The following is a 26,038-nucleotide window of genomic DNA, read 5'->3' as shown; positions in this document are numbered from 1 at the left end:
CTTCACAACTGAAGCCTTTCACAGTCTTTTCACTCTTCATCCAATCCCTTCTTCCCTGCCTTTTCATATTGCATCTTCCACAGTAAAGTTTGCTCTCTTCACCAGTTATACTTACTATGTGTAACACAAACTGTAGTAGCCCAGACAAAAAATGTACTTAAAACCAAAACACCCAGGCAGGCAGCCACACAAAACACCAAAGTGCCATTTCTTTCACTAGTTTATTAAACATACATTTACCACTTATATCGCTCCACTGGAGACTTCATCAGAATAAACACACATTCAACTGACAAGATTTAAAGAATAGGTACAATCAGACCTCTGCACGTACGGCTACTGCATGGCTCAAAGGCATCAAGGAATTACAAAAACATGGTAGAGCCAGCAAACAGTGGACCAAAATCCGTTTATTGAGGGAAGAAAACATACCGGTTTCGGCCATTAGGCCTTCCTCAGTTTGTAACTGTTACAAAATCCACAACAAATTTCTTATATCCATTGTAAACTGCATCTATTATATTGGTAAACCTGAAGAAATTCTTTAGATATCCCGACCAGCCAGTTCCCGTTTCATTAGTACATCATAAATGAAATTATTAATTTGCCAAGATAAAAATACAGTACTGTATTAAGATGCCTGTGTATATTAATGTTGAAACCTAATATGCTTGTACCCAGGACTCATGTAGAGGGGGTAACCTGATGAAACAAACATAGACTGAGATATTTGGATGATTGCTGGATGGTATGGAGATCTGACATCGTATATCTTAAGGAGTTTGTGACTTATTTGAATGAAAATAAATGGGGTATTGAATTCACAATAACTTATGACACTAATCAGATTACCTTTTTAGATGTCTTAGTAACAAGAAATGTAGATCATACATTAACAGAAGTCTATTGTAAATATCCCCAATACAACTCCCTACTCCATGCCTCCAGCTTTCATCCCCCCCATATTTGCAGAAACATTCCAAAATCACAATTTCTTCGCCTGAGGAGGATTTGTTCAGAGGAAAGCACATTTACCACCTATGAGTCAGATTTATCCACAAGGTTTTTTAACCGGGGATATAAAAAAGGTGATATCGTTCAAGGCAGATGGTATACTACTAAGAATCTACTACAATACAAGGAGCATAAACAGAAATCAAACTCACAAATTAGATTGGTTACTACATATGGGAGAAATACAGACACTCTTATCAACTGTGTGTGGAGACATTGGAATATATTGTTAGCAGATAATAAACTTAGGGCAATATTGGATGACAGATGTCACTTTTCATATAGACGGGGCCGGAACATGGGTTCCTTTTTCAACCACTATAAACATATCAACAAGAATGTGAACTCATCTAAACAAATAACCTTACAAGGGGGTCCTCTATTGGGATGCTTCCCATGTGGCCACTGTACACATTGCAATAATATGAGCAAAACAAAGGAATTTACTAGTAGGAACACTGGTGAAGTTTTTTCTATTAGATTCTTTGCAAATTGTCAATCAGACTGGGTGATTTATTTGGCATCATGCAATCGTTCAGCATTTTATGTAGGACAAACTTCACGCTGTGTCAAATTTAGGATCTCGGAACATCTTATTGACATTAGGACTTGTAAACCTACGAATGCACTGTACAAACATACAATTAAACACCCAAATGCCAAGTTCAGATTTATGGTGATTGACATTATACAATGGAATACAGTTAATAAATCTGGTTGGCATGCAATATTAAACAAAATGGAAAAGAAATGGATTATTAAATTAGGTGCACTTTTTTCCCCTGGTTTAAATGAATATATATAAAAATGAATGTTTAAATGTATGTAATTCTGCTTTTGGACTGCAGGTGGCGCTGGACCACTCTCTCCTTATATATATATATATATATATATATATATATATATATATATATATATAGATAGATAGATATATATATATATATATATATATATATATATATATATATATATATATATATGTTGTGGATTTTGTAACAGTTACAAACACTGAGGAAGGCCTAACGGCCGAAACCGGTATGTTTTTTTCCTTCTTCCCTCAATAAATGGATGTTGGTCCACTGTTTGCTGGCTCTACCATGTTTTTGTAAGATTTAAAGAATTCCAATAAACAAACATAACTGGGTGAACAATAAAATAATTAAATAGCTCAATCGCACATAAAATATTTAAAGAAACTTAATGGTTAAGGTCTTTGTCTCCCATGCACAAGGTATAAGGTTAAATCCTGACCTCCGAGCAATGCCTGTTTGGAGTTTACATGTTTTCCCTGTGTCTCTGTGGGGTTTCTCCCACATCCGAAAAACATGCTGAGTGTTTCAATCTCAAACTCACCAATGAATGGAGCTGTGGGCAGCAGCACAGATTCTACATGGTGCTCTACAGGGGGAAGAGTTGTACAGACCAACTGCTTTGGGCATCTACTGTGGTGCGTAGTATCCTCAAGATAAGAGAACACAGGTCACAGACTGCGTGTCGTGGCAGGACTAGCCACTCGGTGTAAAATTTGGCTCTAGGTGATTCGGTCATGTTGACTAATGTCACCAAAAATGGGAATGGGTAGTTACTGGTGATAAGTGGGTTGAGGACCCAGCCTACTCTGACCCACGCCAGGGACCTTTGCTAATGGTGGGAGGGGTATACGTGTTCCTATTGGCAGGTATGTGCCCACCATAAAGCCCAGCAGCCCTGGGTCAGTAAGCTACTGGCCGACCGCTGTCTAGTTGCCCAGCCTGGGTTACCTGGGATAGCTCTGTTTAGCGAAAGCTGGGCATAAAACCAACCAACCTGCCAAATATGAACTGAGAATTGCTACACTTAATGTAGGTTCACTGACAGGATGCAGCTTGGAAGTGGATGACATGATATATGGAGGATGCTGGACATCCTATGTATCCAAGAGACGAGATGGAAGGGCACTGTAGCAAAGCCACTTGGCTTGGGATCCAGACTCTACTTCTCAGGTGGGGGACAGGCTAGAAATGGTGTAGGAATTGTGGTAAGAGACAGGCTTCAAAAGGCAGTGAGGGATATCATCAGAATTAATGACAGACTCATGGCAATCAGACTCCAGTGTAATGACAGGGCAGTATTTACAATCTCAGCCTATGTCTCACAGCAGGGGTTATGATAGTGAGGAAAAGAGTGCATTCAGACAGCAGTTGCAGGACCTACTAGATAAAGCAGGACAACATAACTTGGTGTTGATAATGGGTGACTTGATTGCACATATCAGGACAGACAGAACAGGATATGAGGACTGCCTAGGTCCACATGGGTGGGGCAACAGGAATAAAGAAGGAGAAGCCATTCCAGACTTCTGTCTGGCAAATGGCTTGATAGTAGCCAACACATGGTTCAGAAAGAGAGAAAAGATCACATACAAGAGTAGCCAACATGCAGCTCAGGTAGACTTCTTCCTAGTAAGGAAAAGGCACTGGGGTAGAATCTATGACTGCAAAGTCATCCCCAGTGAAACAGTCGGCCTACAGCATAAACATAGAAGTTATGTTCTTACCATAACGTTCCATGTTAGTTGTCTTCTTCTCGCCTTCTTCTTGCTGGATGGGTTCGGAGCCGACCTCGGCTCCACTGCCACTCTAAAAGCTCGAGTTGGTTCCACCGGCTCGAGGCTCCCCTTATATCCCACAATGCTAGGCGAGAGTTACCTCAGATCTCGTTTGTAAGCTAACCCCAGCTTATAATAGTAACAGAATAACTCTAAAACAGAGTCCACCTCTAACAACAGGAAGAAAGAAGAGTGACCTACATCCTGATCCAGGAAATATGCACAACAGCATATGCCTAAGAAAGAGGTGGTAGAAAGAGAGGTCACGATCACAACTCCTCTAGGTCTGTCCAGGCCAGGGGAAGGAGGGTGGGGCACGAAGAAGAAGGCGAGAAGAAGACAACTAACATGGAACGTTATGGTAAGAACATAACTTCTATATGTTAAGTTGTCTATCTCTTCATTCTTGCTGGATGGGACCGCGTCCCTAGCACCTTGTCCCGGGTGGCCTAACGGAACAGACTCCTGAGAACAGTGGAACCAAAATTAGCTCTATGCCTAGAAGCTAAATCCAACTTATAATGAGAAATAAAAGTGTGAGGAGTAGCCCAAGTAGCCGCTGCACAAATGGTGTCAATAGGCAGTCTGTCTTGGAAGGCTAAAGAAGTAGCCAAAGCTCTGGTGGAATGGGCTTTAGGTTTATTAGGCAATTTTGTTGTCTAATTTCATATACCAGGGAAATCAAAGATGTTAGCCATCTGGATAATGATACCTTAGCAACCGAAAGTCCCTTTCTGCTTTCCGCACAGGAGACAAACAGCTGATCAGATTTTCTGAATTGTTTTGTTCTATCCAAGTAGTACCTCAATTGACGATGAACATCCAGGCAGTGTAATTTTTGTTCAGACCTATTGGAATACTCTGGAAAAAGGCAGGGAGGTCAATGCTTTGGTTTAGATTTGATGTCGAGACCACCTTAGGCAAAAAGGACGGGTTAGTTCGTAAGGATACTCTGTCCTTATGAAACAAAACATAAGGAAAAGGATTTAAAAAAAACTTGAGCACATATCCTCAAAAGAGTCTGAAGAACTTTAGTGCAAGATGTTGCAACATTGCTGGGGAGATATAGCATTGCCTAGTGAAATACAAATAGTGGAAAACAATAACCTAACCTTGCAAAATTCCTGAGGGTTTACATGACCCTTTGAGGTGAAAGACCATTTTTAATTAATTCTACTGTACGATGCCATCTCATTCCCAGCAAATAATTAACTAGTCAGCTCCACAGAAAGTTCTGTCTTTTGAATAAACCTAAAGTTTCCACAGAGAAAAACAAGACTAAAGCCATCCAACTGTCAGTAAACTGGACTAATGAAAAAAAAGACTGCTTTTGACTCACTGATAAAAGAGATAAATGTACACATGGGAAGGTGAGATTTTTTAATAGACCTTTTGGTTATGCATGCAAACACAATTTGAAATAGCATACATTCATATTGTCAAAATTTGTGCTAATTTAGAGTTTTGGGAAAGGCAAAATTGGGCAGGTTTTGGCCAGAGACACCTATAACTATTCAAAAGGAACAAGAAGACCGTAACCTTGGCACACAAATACTAGGCATGAAACAAACTTTAATTTTCTTAACAGTTTTCATGGGTGTACAGTTATTAGACCTAACAACAGTTTAAAAAAATAGAAACTATATAAATAATTTGGTAATGGTCCTTCATGTCATGCATTTTGTACCAGAGGTGACTTGTACCGTAAAATCTGCAATTTGTGTGAGATGCTAAAATACTTCACATGAAATAAACAAGAATTAAAAAAAAATGCTGTGCCCAGGGAGTTTCTGAATAGAAAATATGTAGGCCATTTTCAACTGGCAGTAAAGATAATTAACCTGTGACTGCTTAATGGAACTTCAGTATAACTGCCATTGAATAACAATCTAAATATTGATCACAGTCCCACAAAATAAAAAGATTGCAATTCACAACTGAGATCGCAAAACATATAAAAAAAACATGTTTACGCAGGGGGGGGGGGGGGCAAGCCCCACTGCACTCTAATACCGCTTGCTACTTAAGCATACCGACTATGAGACCACACTACTTTAAGGAAAAGAGAAATCTACAAGGCAGTACAATGTTAACGTTCCTGCACAGACTCTCTTAAGTTCATATGTTCACAAGAAGTTACTAGGTATGCTTTTCTGGAAATCATCGATAAGCTTATCTCAGTTTTCTCAACTATCCCAGAACACCGCCTGGTTAAGTGACTTGCTTTCAGTCAACACAGCAAACAGAGGCATGAGGAATCAAATAATGGACTACTGCAAACAGCTCAGTAACAACTCATAGCCTTAATTCTTCATGCTACCTGCCAGCCATTAAATATATACCTGGATCATCTACTTGGAAGACAACTTTGTTCAACACTACAGCAGCAATTTTATACACAAGTAATACATTAAGAGTGCTGCTAACTAATGTAGTAGTCTTACACCTGTTACCCTTAACTTGCTTAAATAATGCTCAAGTCTGGACTTTGCCTTCTCTTTATACCCCTAATGTGTAAAGACTTACTGAACTCCATTGCTGGAAAGGCATTTCAATGTTTTCACTACCGACCACTGCATCTATCAGTTCAGCCTTCACATACTACAAATAAAGCTGTGACCTCAAACCAAGTTTGTCTTCTACCACTGAGGCCCTTATGGGAGCCTGCACTGTACTACATGTAGCACAGTGCTGTGTTTACCTTTGTGTTCAAATGTTAATATTAATTTTGTACAAGTTTGTGATGTGTGTTGAATTCAAGGAGTAGCCGCAATGCATCTACTTCTTGTTTTTAGAAGGTTTTTGATAATGAACCATGTTTGTGAGGTAGTTCAGGGATCTCACAGCTAAAGTGGAAAAGGTGCAGGCCACAAAAATTTTCAAGGGAAGCTGATCTCTTTATTTCAGAAATGGAGGTTCTCTCACTAACTCTGGGTAACCTGAATAAGATACTCTTAAGAGGTGAGACTAATGGACATATATCTTTCCAAAGTTAAATGGTCTGATGTTTGCAATAGCCTTGGACTTTTCATTCTTTTTTAACATCTGAAAACACTCCTCTTCCTCCTCCTTTCTTTTTTAACATCTGCTCTTCCTCCTTCATTCTTTTTTTAACATCTGAAAACACTCCTCTTCCTCCTTCAACCTCAGCCTTTAAAGTTTGCTCTTAACATTCTATTCTTTCTCAATAAATGCCTCTCCCTTTACCCTCTCCTATAATGGTAATCACCAGCAAGACATCTTCAAACAGCAGACACAAGTCTCCTTCTTGCTACTAAATCACTTAACTCATTTGGGGATTCCCTTGTTTCCATCTATATTTCAAAGCTATGGAACTCCATTCCCCTAACTACAACACATGTATTTTCCATTACCTACTTCATAGATCAACAAAAAGCCTTTCTACTAAACTCCTGGCTCTGCTCCTGCGCCACCTCCCCAGGTTAAGATGTGTCCAAAAACACATTTCTACTACCATCTTAATTCAACTGTAATAACTCTATTCAGTAATAAAGATTCCACTAATCTATTTCTCCTTATCTTCTCAACTGAAGCCTTTCACAGTCTTTTCACTCTTCATCCAATCCCTTCTTCCCTGCCTTTTCATATTGCATCTTCCACAGTAAAGTTTGCTCTCTTCACCAGTTATACTTACTATGTGTAACACAAACTGTAGTAGCCCAGACAAAAAATGTACTTAAAACCAAAACACCCAGGCAAGCAGCCACACAAAACACCAAAGTGCCATTCCTTTCACTAGTTTATTAAACATACATTTACCACTTATATCGCTCCACTGGAGACTTCATCAGAATAAACACACATTCAACTGACAAGATTTAAAGAATAGGTACAATCAGACCTCTGCACATACAGCTACTGCATGGCTCAAAGGCATCAAGGAATTACAAAAACATGGTAGAGCCAGCAAACAGTGGACCAAAATCCGTTTATTGAGGGAAGAAAACATACCGGTTTCGGCCATTAGGCCTTCCTCAGTTTGTAACTGTTACAAAATCCACAACAAATTTCTTATATCCATTGTAAACTGCATCTATTATATTGGTAAACCTGAAGAAATTCTTTAGATATCCCGACCAGCCAGTTCCCGTTTCATTAGTACATCATAAATGAAATTATTAATTTGCCAAGATAAAAATACAGTACTGTATTAAGATGCCTGTGTATATTAATGTTGAAACCTAATATGCTTGTACCCAGGACTCATGTAGAGGGGGTAACCTGATGAAACAAACATAGACTGAGATATTTGGATGATTGCTGGATGGTATGGAGATCTGACATCGTATATCTTAAGGAGTCTGTGACTTATTTGAATGAAAATAAATGGGGTATTGAATTCACGATAACTTATGACACTAATCAGATTACCTTTTTAGATGTCTTAGTAACAAGAAATGTAGATCATACATTAACAGAAATCTATTGTAAATATCCCCAATACAACTCCCTACTCCATGCCTCCAGCTTTCATCCCCCCCATATTTGCAGAAACATTCCAAAATCACAATTTCTTCGCCTGAGGAGGATTTGTTCAGAGGAAAGCACATTTACCACCTATGAGTCAGATTTATCCACAAGGTTTTTTAACCGGGGATATAAAAAAGGTGATATCGTTCAAGGCAGATGGTATGCTACTAACACAAACAGGGAGAATCTACTACAATACAAGGAGCATAAACAGAAATCAAACTCACAAATTAGATTGGTTACTACATATGGGAGAAATACAGACACTCTTATCAACTGTGTGTGGAGACATTGGAATATATTGTTAGCAGACAATAAACTTAGGGCAATATTGGATGACAGATGTCACTTTTCATATAGACGGGGTCGGAACATGGGTTCCTTTTTCAACCACTATACACATATCAACAAGAATGTGAACTCATCTAAACAAATAACCTTACAAGGGGGTCCTCTATTGGGATGCTTCCCATGTGGCCACTGTACACATTACAATAATATGTGTAAAACAAAGGAATTTACTAGTAGGAACACTGGTGAAGTTTTTTCTATTAGATTCTTTGCAAATTGTCAATCAGACTGGGTGATTTATTTGGCATCATGCAATTGTTCAGCATTTTATGTAGGACAAACTTCACGCTGTGTCAAATTTAGGATCTCGGAACATCTTAGTGACATTAGGACTTGTAAACCTACGAATGCACTGTACAAACATACAATTAAACACCCAAATGCCAAGTTCAGATTTATGGTGATTGACATTATACAATGGAATACAGTTAATAAATCTGGTTGGCATGCAATATTAAACAAAATGGAAAAGAAATGGATTATTAAATTAGGTGCACTTTTTTACCCTGGTTTAAATGAATATATATAAAAATGAATGTTTAAATGTATGCAATTCTGCTTTTGGACTGCAGGTGGCGTTGGACCACTCTCTCCTTTTATATATATATATATATATATATAATATAATATATATATATATATATATATATATATATATATATATATATATATATATATGTTGTGGATTTTGTAACAGTTACAAACACTGAGGAAGGCCTAACGGCCGAAACCGGTATGTTTTTTTCCTTCTTCCCTCAATAAATGGATGTTGGTCCACTGTTTGCTGGCTCTACCATGTTTTTGTAAGATTTAAAGAATTCCAATAAACAAACATAATTGGGTGAACAATAAAATAATTAAATAGCTCAATCGCACATAAAATATTTAAAGAAACTTAATGGTTAAGGTCTTTGTCTCCCATGCACAAGGTATAAGGTTAAATCCTGACCTCCGAGCAATGCCTGTTTGGAGTTTACATGTTCTCCCTGTGTCTCTGTGGGGTTTCTCCCACATCCGAAAAACATGCTGAGTGTTTCAATCTCAAACTCACCAATGAATGGAGCTGTGGGCAGCAGCACAGATTCTACATGGTGCTCTACAGGGGGAAGAGTTGTACAGACCAACTGCTTTGGGCATCTACTGTGGTGCGTAGTATCCTCAAGATAAGAGAACACAGGTCACAGACTGCGTGTCGTGGCAGGACTAGCCACTCGGTGTAAAATTTGGCTCTAGGTGATTCGGTCATGTTGACTAATGTCACCAAAAATGGGAATGGGTAGTTACTGGTGATAAGTGGGTTGAGGACCCAGCCTACTCTGACCCACGCCAGGGACCTTTGCTAATGGTGGGAGGGGTATACGTGTTCCTATTGGCAGGTATGTGCCCACCATAAAGCCCAGCAGCCCTGGGTCAGTAAGCTACTGGCCGGCCGCTGTCTAGTTGCCCAGCCTGGGTTACCTGGGATAGCTCTGTTTAGCGAAAGCTGGGCATAAAACCAACCAACCTGCCAAATATGAACTGAGAATTGCTACACTTAATGTAGGTTCACTGACAGGATGCAGCTTGGAAGTGGATGACATGATATATGGAGGATGCTGGACATCCTATGTATCCAAGAGACGAGATGGAAGGGCACTGTAGCAAAGCCACTTGGCTTGGGATCCAGACTCTACTTCTCAGGTGGGGGACAGGCTAGAAATGGTGTAGGAATTGTGGTAAGAGACAGGCTTCAAAAGGCAGTGAGGGATATCATCAGAATTAATGACAGACTCATGGCAATCAGACTCCAGTGTAATGACAGGGCAGTATTTACAATCTCAGCCTATGTCCCACAGCAGGGGTTGTGATAGTGAGGAAAAGAGTGCATTCAGACAGCAGTTGCAGGACCTACTGGATAAAGCAGGACAACATAACTTGGTGTTGATAATGGGTGACTTGATTGCACATATCAGGACAGACAGAACAGGATATGAGGACTGCCTAGGTCCACATGGGTGGGGCAACAGGAATAAAGAAGGAGAAGCCATTCCAGACTTCTGTCTGGCAAATGGCTTGATAGTAGCCAACACATGGTTCAGAAAGAGAGAAAAGATCACATACAAGAGTAGCCAACATGCAGCTCAGGTAGACTTCTTCCTAGTAAGGAAAAGGCACTGGGGTAGAATCTATGACTGCAAAGTCATCCCCAGTGAAACAGTCGGCCTACAGCATAAACCATTAGTTGCCACAATCAACTGCAAGCAATGGTCAGAGAAACTCTAAGGTCAACAAAGACCAGGCTGAAGACCTGAAAGTTGAATGGAGAGAAAGTACAACAGTTCAAGGAATTACTCAGGGCTCTAGCAACCCAAGAAGAGGAGGAAATAGGTGGAGTTGCAGAAGAGTGGCAGCGCCTAAAAACAGCATGTTAGGACTACAGAAAAGATATGTGGCTGAGCCAGGTATGGAAATAAGGTACATAAGAAAACCTGGTGGTGGAATGCAAAAGTCCAGGAAGTTATAAAAAGAAAGAAGGAGTGCAGGAAGAAGTGGGAGCTAGAAAAGACTGCCAAACTAGAAAGGACTACTGGGTGGCTAACAAAGAAGCTAAGAAAGAAGTTGCAACAGCAAAGAATAGGGCATCAGAGGCACTCTACCAACTTCTGGAAAGTGACTTAGTAAGGAGCACAAAGAAACTATCAGGTTGTAAGGCAAAGACAGAAAGATAAAGAAGATAGTCAGAAACCCTTCATAAGGGATGCCAGTAACAACCTGCTCACCAGTCCACAGGACATCAAAGGCAGATGGAAGGAGTATTTCCAGCACGCACCTTCTGAATGAAAAAACCCAACAGAAGCTGTGCTGCCTCAGAAACAGCCTACAATGAGAGAAGAAGAGGAGCTCACCTTAGAAGAAGTAAGAACAGCACTAAGGAAGATGAAGTCAGGGAAAGCAGCAGGCTCAGATGAGACCAGAGCAGATATGCTAGGTGAGATGGGGAGAAATGGCTACTGAGGGTGCTAATAGCAGTGTGGAGAGAAAGGTGTATCCCAGATGACTGGAAAATAAGAATAATCATACCAGTGTACAAGAACAAAGGGGTCATCTACAACTTTGGGCAGTAGAGAGGCATCAAACTCCTACCACATTGCATGAAAGTTTTGGAAAGGGTGATTGATAAACGGATATGAAGAGTAGTAGAATGTAAGATGGGAGATGAGCAGTTCAGATTCAGATCAGGATGCAGCACAACTGACCCAATGTTTGCATTGAGACAGATACTTGAGAAGAAGCTAGAGATGAGGAGAGAGTCCAACTGGGCATTCCTAGACTTGGAGAAAGCATATGACAACAAAAAAGCAAGAAAACTGATATGGGCAGTACTGTGGTGGTTTGAAGTCCAAGAGACATTGGTAGAATTAGTGCAAGCTATGTACAAGGACCCAGTGACTCAAGTATGAATAGTGTTCGGCCTCACAGAGGGGTTCCCAGTGGGAGTGGGTGGCCACCAGGGTTCAGCTCTGAGCCCACTGCTGTTCATACTGGTGATGGACTACATTACCAAACAGGTTGGAGGGAACAGATCAACAAAGCTGCTATATGCAGATGATGTGGCAGTACAGGCAGACTCTGAGCTAGAACTTCAGCAAAGGATAGAAGAATGGAATGCAAATCTGAAGGCACATGGCATGAAACTAAGCACAGATAAGACGGTGGTAATGGCAGCAAATTGGTGAAATCAGAAGAAGCTGAGAAGAGAGATAGAAAGGAAGATAGTGGAACAGATAAACAGCTTCAAGTATCTGGGAGGGGTGGTTGAGGAGAAGGGTAGTCTGAATGAAAAGGTCAAAGCTAGAATCAGAGGGGCTGCAGCCAACTGGCATAGAGTATCAGGTGTAGTCTATGACAGAAGAGTGCCAAAGAAGCTGAAAAGTAAGGTATACAAGACAGTGGTGCGATCAGTATTACTGTAAGGTACAGAAACCTGGGCATTTACGGCAGAACCATATGAGGACATAACAGCAGAAGCCAAAGTAGCTCCAATTGCAGAAAAGATCAAAGTGAACAGATTACAGTGGTTTGGGCACATGTGTAGAAAAGAAGAAGACAATCTGGTGAGGAAGATTTGGAACAGACAAGAGAAAGATGCAAAGAGGTGGCTGGATTGTATGAAAGAAGATCTGCAACAGTCAGGCAGGAGTGTGGCACTGAATCGAGAGAGATGGCAACAGATAATACCATACCCTGACCCCATGTAGAAAAAATGGGGTGATGACGATGTAGTTAAAATAATGCTGCCATAAAAACACTATGTGAACGATCTCAGTAAGAACAATAAGCATATTGCATTCCATGAACAGAACTGTATTAAATGTAATAAAGTCTAAACGACTCCAGGCATGCATATGACAAAATATTCTTATTTCATAGGTTTACTAACCAGGTCACATGGATTCCCTTTTGGTGTGACTTTGTAGCACTATCTGGTAAAATGAATTGTTCACAATAACACAGTAGACAAATGAATGTGGAAGGAATCAAACCCCATATCCTCGTCTACAGGAAGCAACTCCTTAACAGGTCAGAGTCTTAATCCTCTGTGCTAACTGCTAGACTGTATGTATGATGACTGTATGCAAAGGACATAATCAGATGTATAGCTAGCTGGGGTAGGGGGGGTCACAGGGGGAAAAGTTTTAAGGGGCATGATTGACAGATCCCAATTGGGATCAACACTCAATGAGTGGTGGTATTGTACTTGCAGTCAGGACCAAAGCACTATAGTGCTCTGCATCTTCAGTGCATTACTGTCATTCAGATGCTGTTATTGCATTTACAGTTAGAACTTAAGCACTGCAGTTTGCTCCTCTCCAAAAAGAGCATTTATTTAACTATTTATTTTGCTCCTCGACATAAAGTTGAGGGAGGGTGCCAGATTGGGGGATGGAACTAGGCTGAAGAATGCTTAGCTGCACCTCTGGATATAACAGGTTAAAATGTGACTAATTAACAAAGTAGATGACTTCTGGGGTTAGTAGGCACATAAATATCCTAGACCTAGTACTCAGGAACATGGGGGGAATGCTGCTCCCTCCCATGCATCAAATCCACCCTGATAAGATCTGACCACAAAATTATCTCCTTTAGTATTAAAACTAACCTAGAACCCCCATAAACTCCAAACCTGTTAAGAACTTTAAGGCCAATTATCTCAAATTAAGTGACATCTTGTTAAACTTCCAAGCTCCTCCGAACCTGGATGACATTGAAGTCTACTCTGAGATGTACACAAAAGCACTGTACAACCACATTCATAGCTACATAGAGGAGGTAGTACCTGTCCTAATCAATCCTATGATTACTGGCAAAACTAAACCACCCTGGAGGACACCTAGCATAAATAGGTTATTACACAAAAGGAAAAAATCCTCCCAAAAGCCAGGAGGGAGCAGATAAAATAGTGCACAAAGACACTCACCAGTCTAAACAAACAAATTAGAGAGCTGATCAAATCTGCCAAAGCAAACTATGAGGCAAAGATAGCCTCCCAGATGAAAGATAACCATGAGACTTTTTTTAAATTATGTTCATAACTTCAGGGGAACCACTCATCAATGTGCTGAATTAATCATGAATGATAACACTTATATTCAGCATGAAACAATGGCCAACTTGCTGGCCAACAAGTTCATTTCAAACTTCTACCCAATCACCTCCTACCACATCCAAAGAAATACCTGAAACCATCCCTCTACCAGTCATTATGAGGGAACAGGTCCTGACTGTGCTCGCTAAAGCCAAAAACACAGCATCCATGGGTTTTGACAACATTCCAGGATGCTTCTTAAACAGCTTAAAATAGAAACTATCAGGGCCACTAAAAACCTTCTCTAACCACAGCTTCTGGATGGGTTTTGTCTCAGAGGAATGGAGGACTGCAACAGTCATCCATCTGCACAAGGGGGGCCCATCAACTGACCAAAGGAACAACAGACCCATACGCTTGACCAGTCTTATCTGCGAGGCCATGGAGAGAACTATCATGGACCTGATCAATAATGACATAGGAACTCTCCAAACAGTGGACTAGACCCAATTTGGCTTTGTCAAGGGAAGGTCTTGCCTGCTCTATCTGGTGGACTTCTTTGAGAAAGTCACCAGGCCCATGGATGAGGGTAAAACAGTACATACCACTTATATAGACCTAGCCAAAGCTTTTGACACAATCCCACACTTGGGGATCAAAGATAAATGTACTGAGTTAGGCATAAACCCCTACATCATCAGATGGATAACCAACTGGCTCACTAACATGACACATGTTGCCTGGATAGATGAATCTACTTCCAATAGAAACCTGTTACTAGCAGTGTCCCACAGGGCTCAGTGTTGAGACCCCTCCTGTTTGAGATATACTTCTCTGAAGTAAAGGCCAATATTGGGAGTTTCTGGCTCACCAAGTTCACCAACACTGAAAGCTGGCAGCAATCACTGAATCCGCAGATAATGTTGACATCCTACAAACAGGCCTAAAAATGACAAACGAATGGTGCCAAAACCATGGTCTGAGATTAAATTCTAAAATATGCGTAATTATACCCTTCAGTAAATCAGATATCCCTGCAAAATATAATATTGATAGCACACCCCTAAAAGTAGACACAGTGGTGAGGGACTTAGGAACACAGACAGTAATTTAAACTTTGACCACCAGGTAGCTACGATAGTAAGGAAATCCTTCTGTGTGGCTCAGCTTATAAATAAAGGCATGGCATCAAGATCAAGGGAAGTCATAATGTCATGCTGGCCTATAACTGAGTACAATGCTCCCTTCTGCATGTACCTAACCAGTCACTTACACCAATTGTAGTGGCCCCACAGGTTTTTCACAAAAAAAAAAAAAAAACTACAAAAGGTAAGACACATGTCTTATGCAGACTAACTAAAAGCCTTGTCCCTTTACTCTGTCTCATATCGTTTATTGAGAGGGGACTTATGTCTGACCTAAAAGGCATTCTCTGATCCAGCCCTAATGAAAATGTTACATATTCAGAGGAAAAATTATAAGAGGGTTACACGTTCCATTGACTTTAACCTTTTTTGTGACCTTAGTAGCACATGCTGAAGAGACAGAGTTGTATCCCAAGGGTTAACCCTATGGAATAAACTACTCACTTCGTAAAACAAATCCTGTCCTTCACTGTCTTCAAAAAGAATTTGGATAAATGGATGGGGAACTGTAAATTCACTTGCGAGGTACTGCCCATGTCCCTTATGGGCACAGGCAGTCTGTAAATGACTCAGGGTTCCAACACCCAAAGACCCACGACCCTGATACTACCTGATCCCATATCTGGGGAATTAAGATACAATATTGTCAAATCCTGGGTATTATTGGCTAGGCTTGTAAAGGCTCTTGTGCCGTTAGCCTAGTAATCACCTATGAACCTATAAGCTGGGAAAAATAAACATGCTGGCTCAGCCTAAAACAATTCATAAAGCTGTACATTTCTCTTTCCATGCAACTCACCTTTGCAGCTTGGATCCTTTGCTTAGAAGGGTATACAAGAAAATGTTTCAACAAGTCTAATGCCTGTGAGGAAGCATCTGGCACAATTTGCTCCAGAGGAATTGGTGGATTCTCCTTAAAAGTAATCTTATTGTAGTCTGGTAACTCTGTGATCTCCTAGGAGGTAAAGATAAATGAATGTCACATGCATAATAATCTTCTAGCCAAGAATAAAGTCTCTCTTCATTTTCAAATGACACAATTCCTTAATGACAAACAACATGTAAGTAACTGTACCTAGAATCTTGCTTAAGATTCACATTTTGGTGAAGCAGCCCCTACAATCATAAAGTTAGCTCTGTCTGTAGCAATGAACACAATTGCAGACCTACTTTGCAAGATCAGTCTCATAGTGTTACTATTAAATGCAACTAATCAGTCACAGGGAAGCAGAACACTGTGGGTCTTCTTTATGTAGGGTCACTGTAGCAGTAAATTATTTGTGCCTTATTCTGTAGTCATATTTCACCAGTAGTAGTAGCAACCAGAATTCTTTTGAAGAGTGAACACAGGTCTTGCATTAACGTGGGTAGAGACACAGGTGGTATAAGACTCCCTTATGTATGTAGTGACCATAATTTAATTGAAGAGTAAACACAGGTCTTGCATTAACGTGGGTAGAGACACAGATGGTAGTATAAGCCTCCCTTATGTATGTAGCAACCACAATTCTTTTGAAGAGTGAACACAGGTCTTGCATTAACGTGGGTAGAGACACAGGTGGTATAAGACTCCCTTATGTATGGAGTGACCATAATTCAATTGAAGAGTAAAAACAGGTCTTGCATTAACGTGGGTAGAGACACAGGTGGTAGTATAAGCCTCCCTTATGTATGTAGCAACCACAATTCTTTTGAAGAGTGAACACAGGTCTTGCATTAACGTGGGTAGAGACACAGGTGGTAGTATAAGCCTCCCTTATGTATGTAGCAACCACAATTCTTTTGAAGAGTGAACACAGGTCTTGCATTAACGTGGGTAGAGACACAGGTGGTAGTATAAGACTCCCTTATGTATGGAGTGACCATAATTCAATTGAAGAGTAAACACAGGTCTTGCATTAACGTGGGTAGAGACACAGGTGGTAGTATAAGACTCCCTTATGTATGTAGTAACCAGAATTCTTTTGAAGAGTGAACACAGGTCTTGCATTAATGTGGGTAGAGACACAGGTGGTATAAGACTCCCTTATGTATGTAGTGACCATAATTCTTTTGAAGAGTGAACACAGGTCTTGCATTAACGTGGGTAGAGACACAGGTGGTAGTATAAGACTCCCTTATGTATGTAGTAACCAGAATTCTTTTGAAGAGTGAACACAGGTCTTGCATTAACGTGGGTAGAGACACAGGTGGTAGTATAAGACTCCCTTATGTATGTAGTGACCATAATTCTCTTGAAGAGTGAACACAGGTCTTGCATTAACGTGGGTAGAGACACAGGTGGTAGTATAAGACTCCCTTATGTATGTAGTAACCAGAATTCTTTTGAAGAGTGAACACAGGTCTTGCATTAATGTCGGTAGAGACACAGGTGTTGTAAGACTTCCTTATATATCAAAAAACATTTTTCACTTTCTTCAGTTCTTTTCACCATTCTCAATTATCACTGATCCCTCCTGAGGCAAAAATAAATAAATAAGTAAATAAATAAAATAAAACAAATGAATAACCGTAGTGGCTCATGCTGTTTGTTAGTCATTTTCCTTTTTTTTTTTTTTAGTCAAAGATGTTTTCTGAATTCATTGAAAGACAGTGCTACGTCCACTAAAGCTGTGAATGATGGTGCTTATGGCAAGCAAATTGCACCAAAAGGTAACCACACCCAGTGCTTGTTTCATTTTAGCCACAAAGCTTGGGGTATTTTAAAGCTTTAAATTATATACTAATAGAAAATACCTTACATATTGGATACTTAGTCATTCAGAAAGCTGCTGCACAGCCCCTCCAAGAATAACATTTACTTGAGGGAACATAAATGACCACCAAAATATCAGCTCCTTAAATCATTGGCACCATTTACAAGACTATTAAACTTTCATTTTAATCACCACAGTGGGTAACTTTTTTTATTTTCTTTGCTTACCTTTAAAATATTTACTACTCTGGTCTCATATGTACTAGAATTTTGAAAGACATTTACTAAGATAAATTCTAGCAGGATGGCAGACCACTTGGGAAACTCTGAAGGCATCATTCAATCTACAGACCCCCCTGTCAAAAAGTTGTCCTAAGATTTTTTTTTTTCAATTTTTGCTTCAACCCCCCCCCCGATCACCAAGACTCACCATGGCTTTTCTACAGATCTGTTCATTCTCTTAAGGAAGAAAGACCTGCAGGGCATGCATTCCCTTACAGATGATGGGTAAGCAAATAGAGAATGGTGTAATCATCTAGGGTATTGGAATTTGTTTCTTGAGTCCTAATATTTCCCCACTTGTGTCTGTTGAACACATCTGGCATTGGGCATGCAGTGGATGTTATGCATAATAGTTGCTGTCTTCTGTGGGTGACATAAGCCTGCCCACATCCCACACTCCCATAAAGCAAATGTCTGTTAGCTGTCTAGTCTACACTGAAGAGATCAGCGAGATCTAATATTCCCAGGCATGTGACCCTTCCCTCCTAACCGAAGAGAAGTGAAAGGGTGCATCTTGTCCATTATTCTTGTGACTTCAGCGAGCTCCTCTAGCTTCAGGATTGCTAACTGAGCCTAGGTAATCTGGGATGTAGTCCAGGCTATATCCTTCTACATTATGGATCTGACAGATTTAAATCTGGGTAATGGTGTAGCACCAATCTCACAACAATTGGGAGGTGCAGTGAAGCTCGAGAGGTGCACTGCCTCAAATAAAGTTGAAAAGCAACATGTACTACAAAGTCTGTCTTCTTTGGTCGGCTATGTCATTCCAGTCTTCTCAACTTTGTGACATCTGAACTACAAATAGTAAACACCAAGCAGTAACAAACTGTGCAATGCAAGACTAATGATCTGTCAGTATAAGAATAACTTGGTCGCCTGTTAAAAATCCACCTAAGCAAAGCCACTAACATGTCTGTACTCATTCCTAAACTGGAATGCACATTACCTGTCCTCAGTCTACACTAGTACCAACAGCAAAAAGGTATATTTGACAGAAAATAAAATAAGAAGTTATGTACACCATATAAACGTTCATGTTAGTGTTGTCTTCTTCTCTTTTCTTTCTTGATGATGGGTTGATCCCGATCCGGCTCTCGACTCGGCACTGCTAGCTCGAGTCACTTTTTACCAGCTCGAGGCAGCCCCATATCCCATGATGCAATGCAGTAAGTACCCAGATCTCGTTTGATGACAAAGGCAATAGCACCAAAGCATAAAACACTTCCAAAGGAAGAAGAAGAAGAAAAAAAGAAAAAAAAGAACCAGGATCAGTAATAATTTCTTCTAATATAATCTTCATATAACAATCTGGCCTGAGGCTTGCAACGTTAAAAAGCACTTCTCTCATCTCACATTATTTATGTGCAGATGGTACTCGAGGCTGCCGCCACGTCCCATGAACCACTGCCTGCTGACCCCCCCCCGATCATCAGGGCATCCGTGGGTGGTGTGGGTGGCTATCGGGGGGCGGGGGTACCCTGTACTCCGCCTGAAAGAGATGTGATCCACCAAGCAAGATGATGGAAACCTGAGGCGAGGATCTCTGGGTCCTGTAGCAAGAGAAGTGGCAGAGATGTCAACAGGCACTATAGAGGAGGAGGCTAAGAACAGACTGCTGATGCTGACTGGGCCAGCACACTCTTCATCACCTCAAATGCTCCTGCCAGGAAGGCCAGGAAGGAAGAGAGAAGAACTAGGAACTCAGGACCCACGACCACGAAAGGGAAGTCTCCCGAGGAGCCGAAGCTCACCCGAGCTCACCCCAAGGAAGGCGGGGGGGAGTTGGGACGATGCCACTCCCCCCGGAGGCACCCACGAAGCCCCGCCACGAGTCTCGCCAAGGAATCCCTCGAAGGGGAAGATGAAGGAGAGGAGAGGAAAGAGAGAGGGTATCTGTCCTCAATCCACAGAAGGTAACCATTCCCAAAGATCAAGACTCCAACTCAACCTAAGCCTCTAGGGTTGAAGGAGGAACTATAGAAGGAGGGGTGTGGACCAATAGTGTAACAACAGGGCCGGACTATATGACTTATGTAAAGTGCTGACCCAGTGCTAAGCTACTGACCATCTACTCTCCACTCCATGGTCAGAAAGCCTGGATGACTTGAAGAGTCCGGAGGTCCCGGCGGCGAGCCGAGGAGGAGCCAGAGAAGGAGGATCGGCTCCAAAGAGACCATAGACCTCGACCCGGACCCTTCCTGGAGAACGATGAAACTACGACAACTGCCGACACCTGGTCGGAAGCTCGAGCATCTCGGGAGCCGACAGCCGACAAGCCGAGCAGGCTCCAGCCGGAGCCGATACAGCCCGACCGGTGCCGGTATCGGGAGCCGGCCCTAATCTTCCTAGGGCCAGGTGGTGATGCAGAATGACGAATCCCATAATCGGTGCCCGATCGAGCCGAATAAGAATTAAGCAATATCGAGAATCAGCGACAAGGAGACGCGACAGAGTCGAGGAAGAGAGTCGAGCATCTCACCCAGAAAAGCCGAGGCCGAGTGGATTGGCGAAGGCTTTATGCGAGAAGATTGGGCGGCCTGATGAGCGACCCTCTCCCTGGGGCCCTTCGCTTTTAGTTTGTTTCCTCTTCCTGAAGAAGGACCTCTTGAAGAAATTTGTTTGCAGTGCAGGACCACCTGCAGGTGAGTATGACATATAGCACAGAAGTCCTGAGACAACCTCAGAGACATCTGACCAGCAGAAAAGAGACCGCTTGTCACACTGAGATTCGCATCTTTACACACACACCAGTCAAGACCACAGAGATCATTAATCTAATACAGATAATACAAAAATAATACACACACACACAACTACACATGGGAACAAGGTTAGACTAAAAAACACACACAATAAAAAAAAGACATAAAATATCAATTAACAGGGGGAAAAAAAAAAAAAAAAACTAAAAAAAAAAAATTAAAAAGAAAAAATAAAAAAAAAAAAAGTTTAAAAAAAACTAAAAAACTTTAAAATTAAAAGGCCTATGCTGTTTTGCATTATTTGCAAGCCATTCCACAGACCACTGTGACTTACTTTACAGTTTCTACTGATCCAAAGTACGGCTCTGTTCATACATATCCAAGCTTAATGTTAGAGATCAAACTTATGCTCTCAGGAACTTCAAGAGATGGGTATACTCCTTACATCAACTAGATTTCGTGCCTCCACAGGGGAAAGAGTCTATGTAAAAACTGCCCCAGCCAACTGGAACCTCCTACCCACAGAAGTAAGGTCTTAGGACTCTCGACTAAAAATCTCAGACTATGCTAAAACGGACACTTTACCAAAGTAGCCCTCCTCCCAGAACTAGAACACATTGGATGATTTTAAGAACTTCAAACAAAGAAGACCTCTTACAAGAGTTTTCTGCTGCTTTGAATGATTCTGCTAAGAAGCATTGTGCTGAAAGCAGCAGTGCAAAGAGACTTATTTTATGACTATAATATGATTTGCAGTATGGACCCTACTTAGAAGTCATTATGCTCTCTAGGTCATGTGGCTCTGTGTTGTCTGCTAGGGTTTCGTCACTCAGTGACCAGTGATACAGCTTCACTGGGGAGCTTTAGTTTCTTACATGTTTACTGGTTTAGGTTCAGGTTTTTTGTTTAACTTTATATCGTCATACATTGTGTAGGTATTTTGTAAGTATGCATAAAAGTGCTTTACTGTTAGTTATAGGGAATTAAACTCACTAATCATGTGACATTTACATTTAAAGTGTCTCTAACCAGAGAGCAGAGGTAATTTTACTAGATGAATATAGTAACTGTACATAGCAGATGCCCATTTCCTAACTGAAAAGGCATGAAAATTTATAGTGCAGCTAAATTTTCCAGAACAGGTGTATGAATGTTAATAAGGGGAACAATGGGAAGGAGTTGTTAGATGTCCAAAACGGACAGATGAAACATGAGTGCTGGTAAAGCTCAGGATACCAGCAGACTCTGTAATAATATAGCACTAATTCTGAATCTCTTGCTTTCTTTGCCACTTTGTTTTGATAGACTCCAGGGGGTAAGTAGCCGAAGCATATTTCACAGAAGGAGTTTTGGAAATCAGCAGAGAAACTACTTACACATTTGGCATAAGAAAGTTTAAAACAGTTTACTTCATCCAGCAGTGAAAGTATGTGCACAAGTTTCCCACTAATATGTGCAATGTAGCCTGAGTGGGACATCTGAGATGCACTTTGGATGCTGATAACTAGGCTGCACAACAGAGTTTGTGAGAGTGGTCTGGGATACACAATGAATCTTGATTCTTGTGTTGTGAATGGAGGATCAGAAGTGGGTGCATGTATGGGGTTCTGGGCTGAAAACAAACCTGTAATTCACTCTGTGGTGTATAGTCCTTGGAGAGAGTTATTTTTAACTAATGGTAAGTAAATCCCTGCATGGGAAGATGTAAACAAATGTGTTTTTCATGGTAACATACTGGGGTGGAGTTTAATACTGCATTTTTCCTTTCATCTATGTAGCAGCATTGTTTCTGCTGTTCATGGATACCATAGCAAACTGACTATTATTCTGTAAGCTGTTAGTAAAGGAGAACCCTTCATGCATGGATACAGGAAGACATCCAAAGACAGAAGTCTGTTTTTGTGAAAGGCTCACTTCAGTTCTTTTAAGTGTCGGATAAACCCAATAAAAATCATAACCATTTTGTATGGTACACATTTAGTTTTAACACAGCTTATAAGCAGCATACAGACTGCAAACCAGTCTCATACTCTAGACAGCAGAACTCCAGACTTGACAATGTCTCAGCTGCCAAATGCCCAACTCTACTGCATGCCATCACATACTAAAAAAGCAAAGACTCAATAAATATTAAGTGGCATATCAAGTCATCAAACTAGAGCTGTTAAATGATCGCCAACAATATCCAGACAAGACACTATACAGCAGCTGTAAGCACAGTGAAACTGATACATAAGTAAACTTAAGTGAATGTAACTAGTCAGACATTACAAAGCAGTACTTTACTTACTGGCCATATTTCTTCATTGGGTGTTCCCAGGACCCTCAGCACGCAGCACAGCTGTTCAATATCATTTTCACCTGGGAAGAGCGGAGAATTGTTTAGCAGTTCTCCAAATATGCAACCTACTGCCCTGTGGAGCAAAGGAAGAAAACATTACAACTGCCAGGAGAAATAACACATGTATTTTAACGTACCAATTGATGTATGAGGAGACCCTCTGATGTATTCTTATCTAGGTCTGGTTTCCTCTTCTTCACCAATCAACATTCCAAAAAGTCTTAAATCTGCAACCAGGGATGTCCATGTTCCTGTGCCATGAAATATTGTAATGGCTGTGTAACAGTGTTCAACAAACCCAACATTTTCCATGTAATACCAGTCTGCACCTTCCGGAAAATCAAAAAATAACCATAGAGATTTGACATCTACATTATTATTATTATTATTATTAACAAAGTAATATAAAAGCATATTCTTGCACAACTTACAAGGAAGTCCAACAGCCTAGGTTGGTGGAGCGATGCCAAGAATGTATCTGCTATATCTAACATCCTAGACCCTCCTTGAAGTTAGGCTGAATTCCAAGTAGTAACCACCAGGACACAGGCAACAGAACACCACTGAAGCACAGAGCTCAGAAAGCAGAGTCCTGGAGCACTGTTTTTCCAAATGAAGCCCAGTTACCAGAGTTCACAGCAAACAGTAATGCTTGATGAAAGTGTGAACTACACACAAATCTGCAATGAAGGTGTGCATGAAGCAAGCACTAGGTAACCACTCTTCTAGCGGGGTGAGCTCTGACTGTAGCATTTGTCAGCAGATTGTTAGCCACCCAATGGAAAAAGATAATCCAGTTGGCAATACACAAATTATCGGCATGACAATCTCTCTCTCTCTCTAGGTCTGAGGACAATTCTGAAACCACATTTGGTGGGAAATGTACATTGATTCTGAGGGGAAACCTTGTCTATATGAATGATTTGATATGGTTCTTTACAAATAAGGCCATGAAGCCCCACAATCCTACGTGAAAATCTGATCTCCACAAGGAAAATATTTTCCTGCTATGTTAACAGGTTCAAACAAGATGCAAGTAAGCCTGCCAATGAAGAAATTTAAATCTCACAGAGGAAATGAGATATTCAAAGAATGAAAATAAAGCACTCCTTTAAGAAACGATCTGATCAGCTTCTGACAACCTACTATCCTGCCCTTCACAATATTGCATTGCACACACAAGCTGACACATGCATCTTGAAAGAGGCTCAACTAAGTCCCAAATGATATAGGCATCTGAAGTAATTCAGTGATCCACCATTATCAACAACCCCCTTTTTTTCCCATTCTTTACATGGGGTTGGGGTGTCAAGTCAACTGTTGTCACCTCTCTCGATTCTATACCACTCTGTCTTCTTCAACAATCATGCTGATTGCCACAGGTCTTCTCTCACACAATTCATCTATCTATTTACTGAACATCCTCATTTCCTCTTGCCTTCTTCCTGTCTCTCCCAGACCTTCTTCACTAAACTGTCTTCTGCTTTCCTGCACATGTGCCTGAACCACCATAATCTGTTCTCTTTTACCTTTTCTGCCATCAGAGCTACTTTAGTTTCTACTCTGATGTCACCATTCCTTCACCTATTCCACAGTGTGTATTCTACCAGCCATCTGAGGCACTTCATCTCCATCATCTCTAACTTCCTCAACTGGTCTGCCTTCACTGCCAGGGTTTCTGCACTATAAAGAAGTATTGGTCTCATCATTATTTTGTGCACCTTATTTTTCAGCTTCCTTGGCATTCTTCTGCTGCATGCTACCCTTTACACTCTGTGCCAGCTGACTACAGCTCCACAGATTTTAACTCTGACCTTATCATTCAAATTTCCCTTCTCATCAACCACCCCTCCCAGATACCTGAAGCTATTAGCCTGTTCCATTATTTTTCCTTCTAACTCAGTTTGATCTTTCCCATTCACTGCCATGGCAACTTCTTATCTGTGTTTAGTTCCACTCATGTGGATTCAGTTTTGCATTCCATTCAGTTATCATTTGTTGAAATTCCTCTTCAAAGTCTTCCTGAAGTGTCACAGTGTGTTTATATAGCATGTTTGCAAATCTGTTCTCCTCCAGCTGGTTGCTAATGTAGTCCCTCCCCCAAATAAAAAGCAGTGGGTTCAAATCTGAACCTTGATGCGCACCCACTCTTGACTTGAGTCATTGGGTCCTTGTAATTCTGCCAATGCTTCTGGGGCTTTGAACCATTACAGGACTGTCCAAATCAACTTTCTTAGGACAATGCAAATGCTTTCTCTAGGTCTAGGAATGCCCAGTTGCACTATTTCCCCATTGCTAGCTTTTCCCCGCTATCTGTCTCACTGTAACAATTGAGTCAGTTGTGATGCACGTTGATCTGGATCAAGACTGCTCATCTCCAGTTTTACTTTCTACTACTCTGTGTATTTGTTTTTCCATCACATTTATTTAGTACTTTCACACAGTGTTACAGAAGTTGGATACCTCTGTGCTTATCAACAGTTGTAAATGCCCCTGTTGTTCTTGTACACTGGCATTAGAACACGTATTCTACAGTCACCTGGGATGTCTTTATCTCCATACGTCTAGGAGTACCCTCAGAAGCCATTTATCCCTTAACTCACCCAACATTTTGAGCTTATCTGCCATGACATCATTTGAGCCTACTACTTTCCTAACTTAATTTTCCTTACTGATTTTCTTAATTATTGTTGTGTGAGCTCTTCTTCCTTTTTCATTCTAGGCTGTATATGGAGTGGTACAGCTTCAGTGGGGTTTTTGTCATTCAGAAGCTGCTGGAAATACTCCTTCAATCTGCCTTTTATGTCCTGCGGATTTGGTGAGAAGGTTGTTGCCAGCATCCTTTATGAATGTTGTTTGAT

At 40.8% G+C, this 26,038-nt stretch overlaps 1 protein-coding gene across 2 annotated transcripts in view; it reads right to left on the bottom strand.

The window, feature by feature from the left end:
* Nucleotides 1-26,038, bottom strand: part of CDK20 (cyclin dependent kinase 20) — a 592,070-nt gene that overhangs the window by 51,045 nt on the left and 514,987 nt on the right. For both annotated transcript variants that reach the window (XM_044080368.1, XM_044080369.1), the window contains 2 exons: nucleotides 23,127-23,250; nucleotides 15,954-16,109 (listed from right to left, as the gene is read on the bottom strand). In XM_044080368.1, coding sequence (XP_043936303.1) covers nucleotides 15,954-16,109; nucleotides 23,127-23,250 — 280 coding nt within the window. The remainder of the gene's footprint in view (nucleotides 1-15,953; nucleotides 16,110-23,126; nucleotides 23,251-26,038) is intronic.

Source organism: Protopterus annectens, chromosome 8.part0, assembly GCF_019279795.1.
Source record: "Protopterus annectens isolate FY-2018-M chromosome 8.part0, PAN1.0, whole genome shotgun sequence".
Lineage (NCBI taxonomy): Eukaryota > Metazoa > Chordata > Ceratodontiformes > Protopteridae > Protopterus > Protopterus annectens.
Note: the sequence above shows the minus strand (reverse complement) of the source record. Positions and strands in the feature narration are given on the sequence as shown.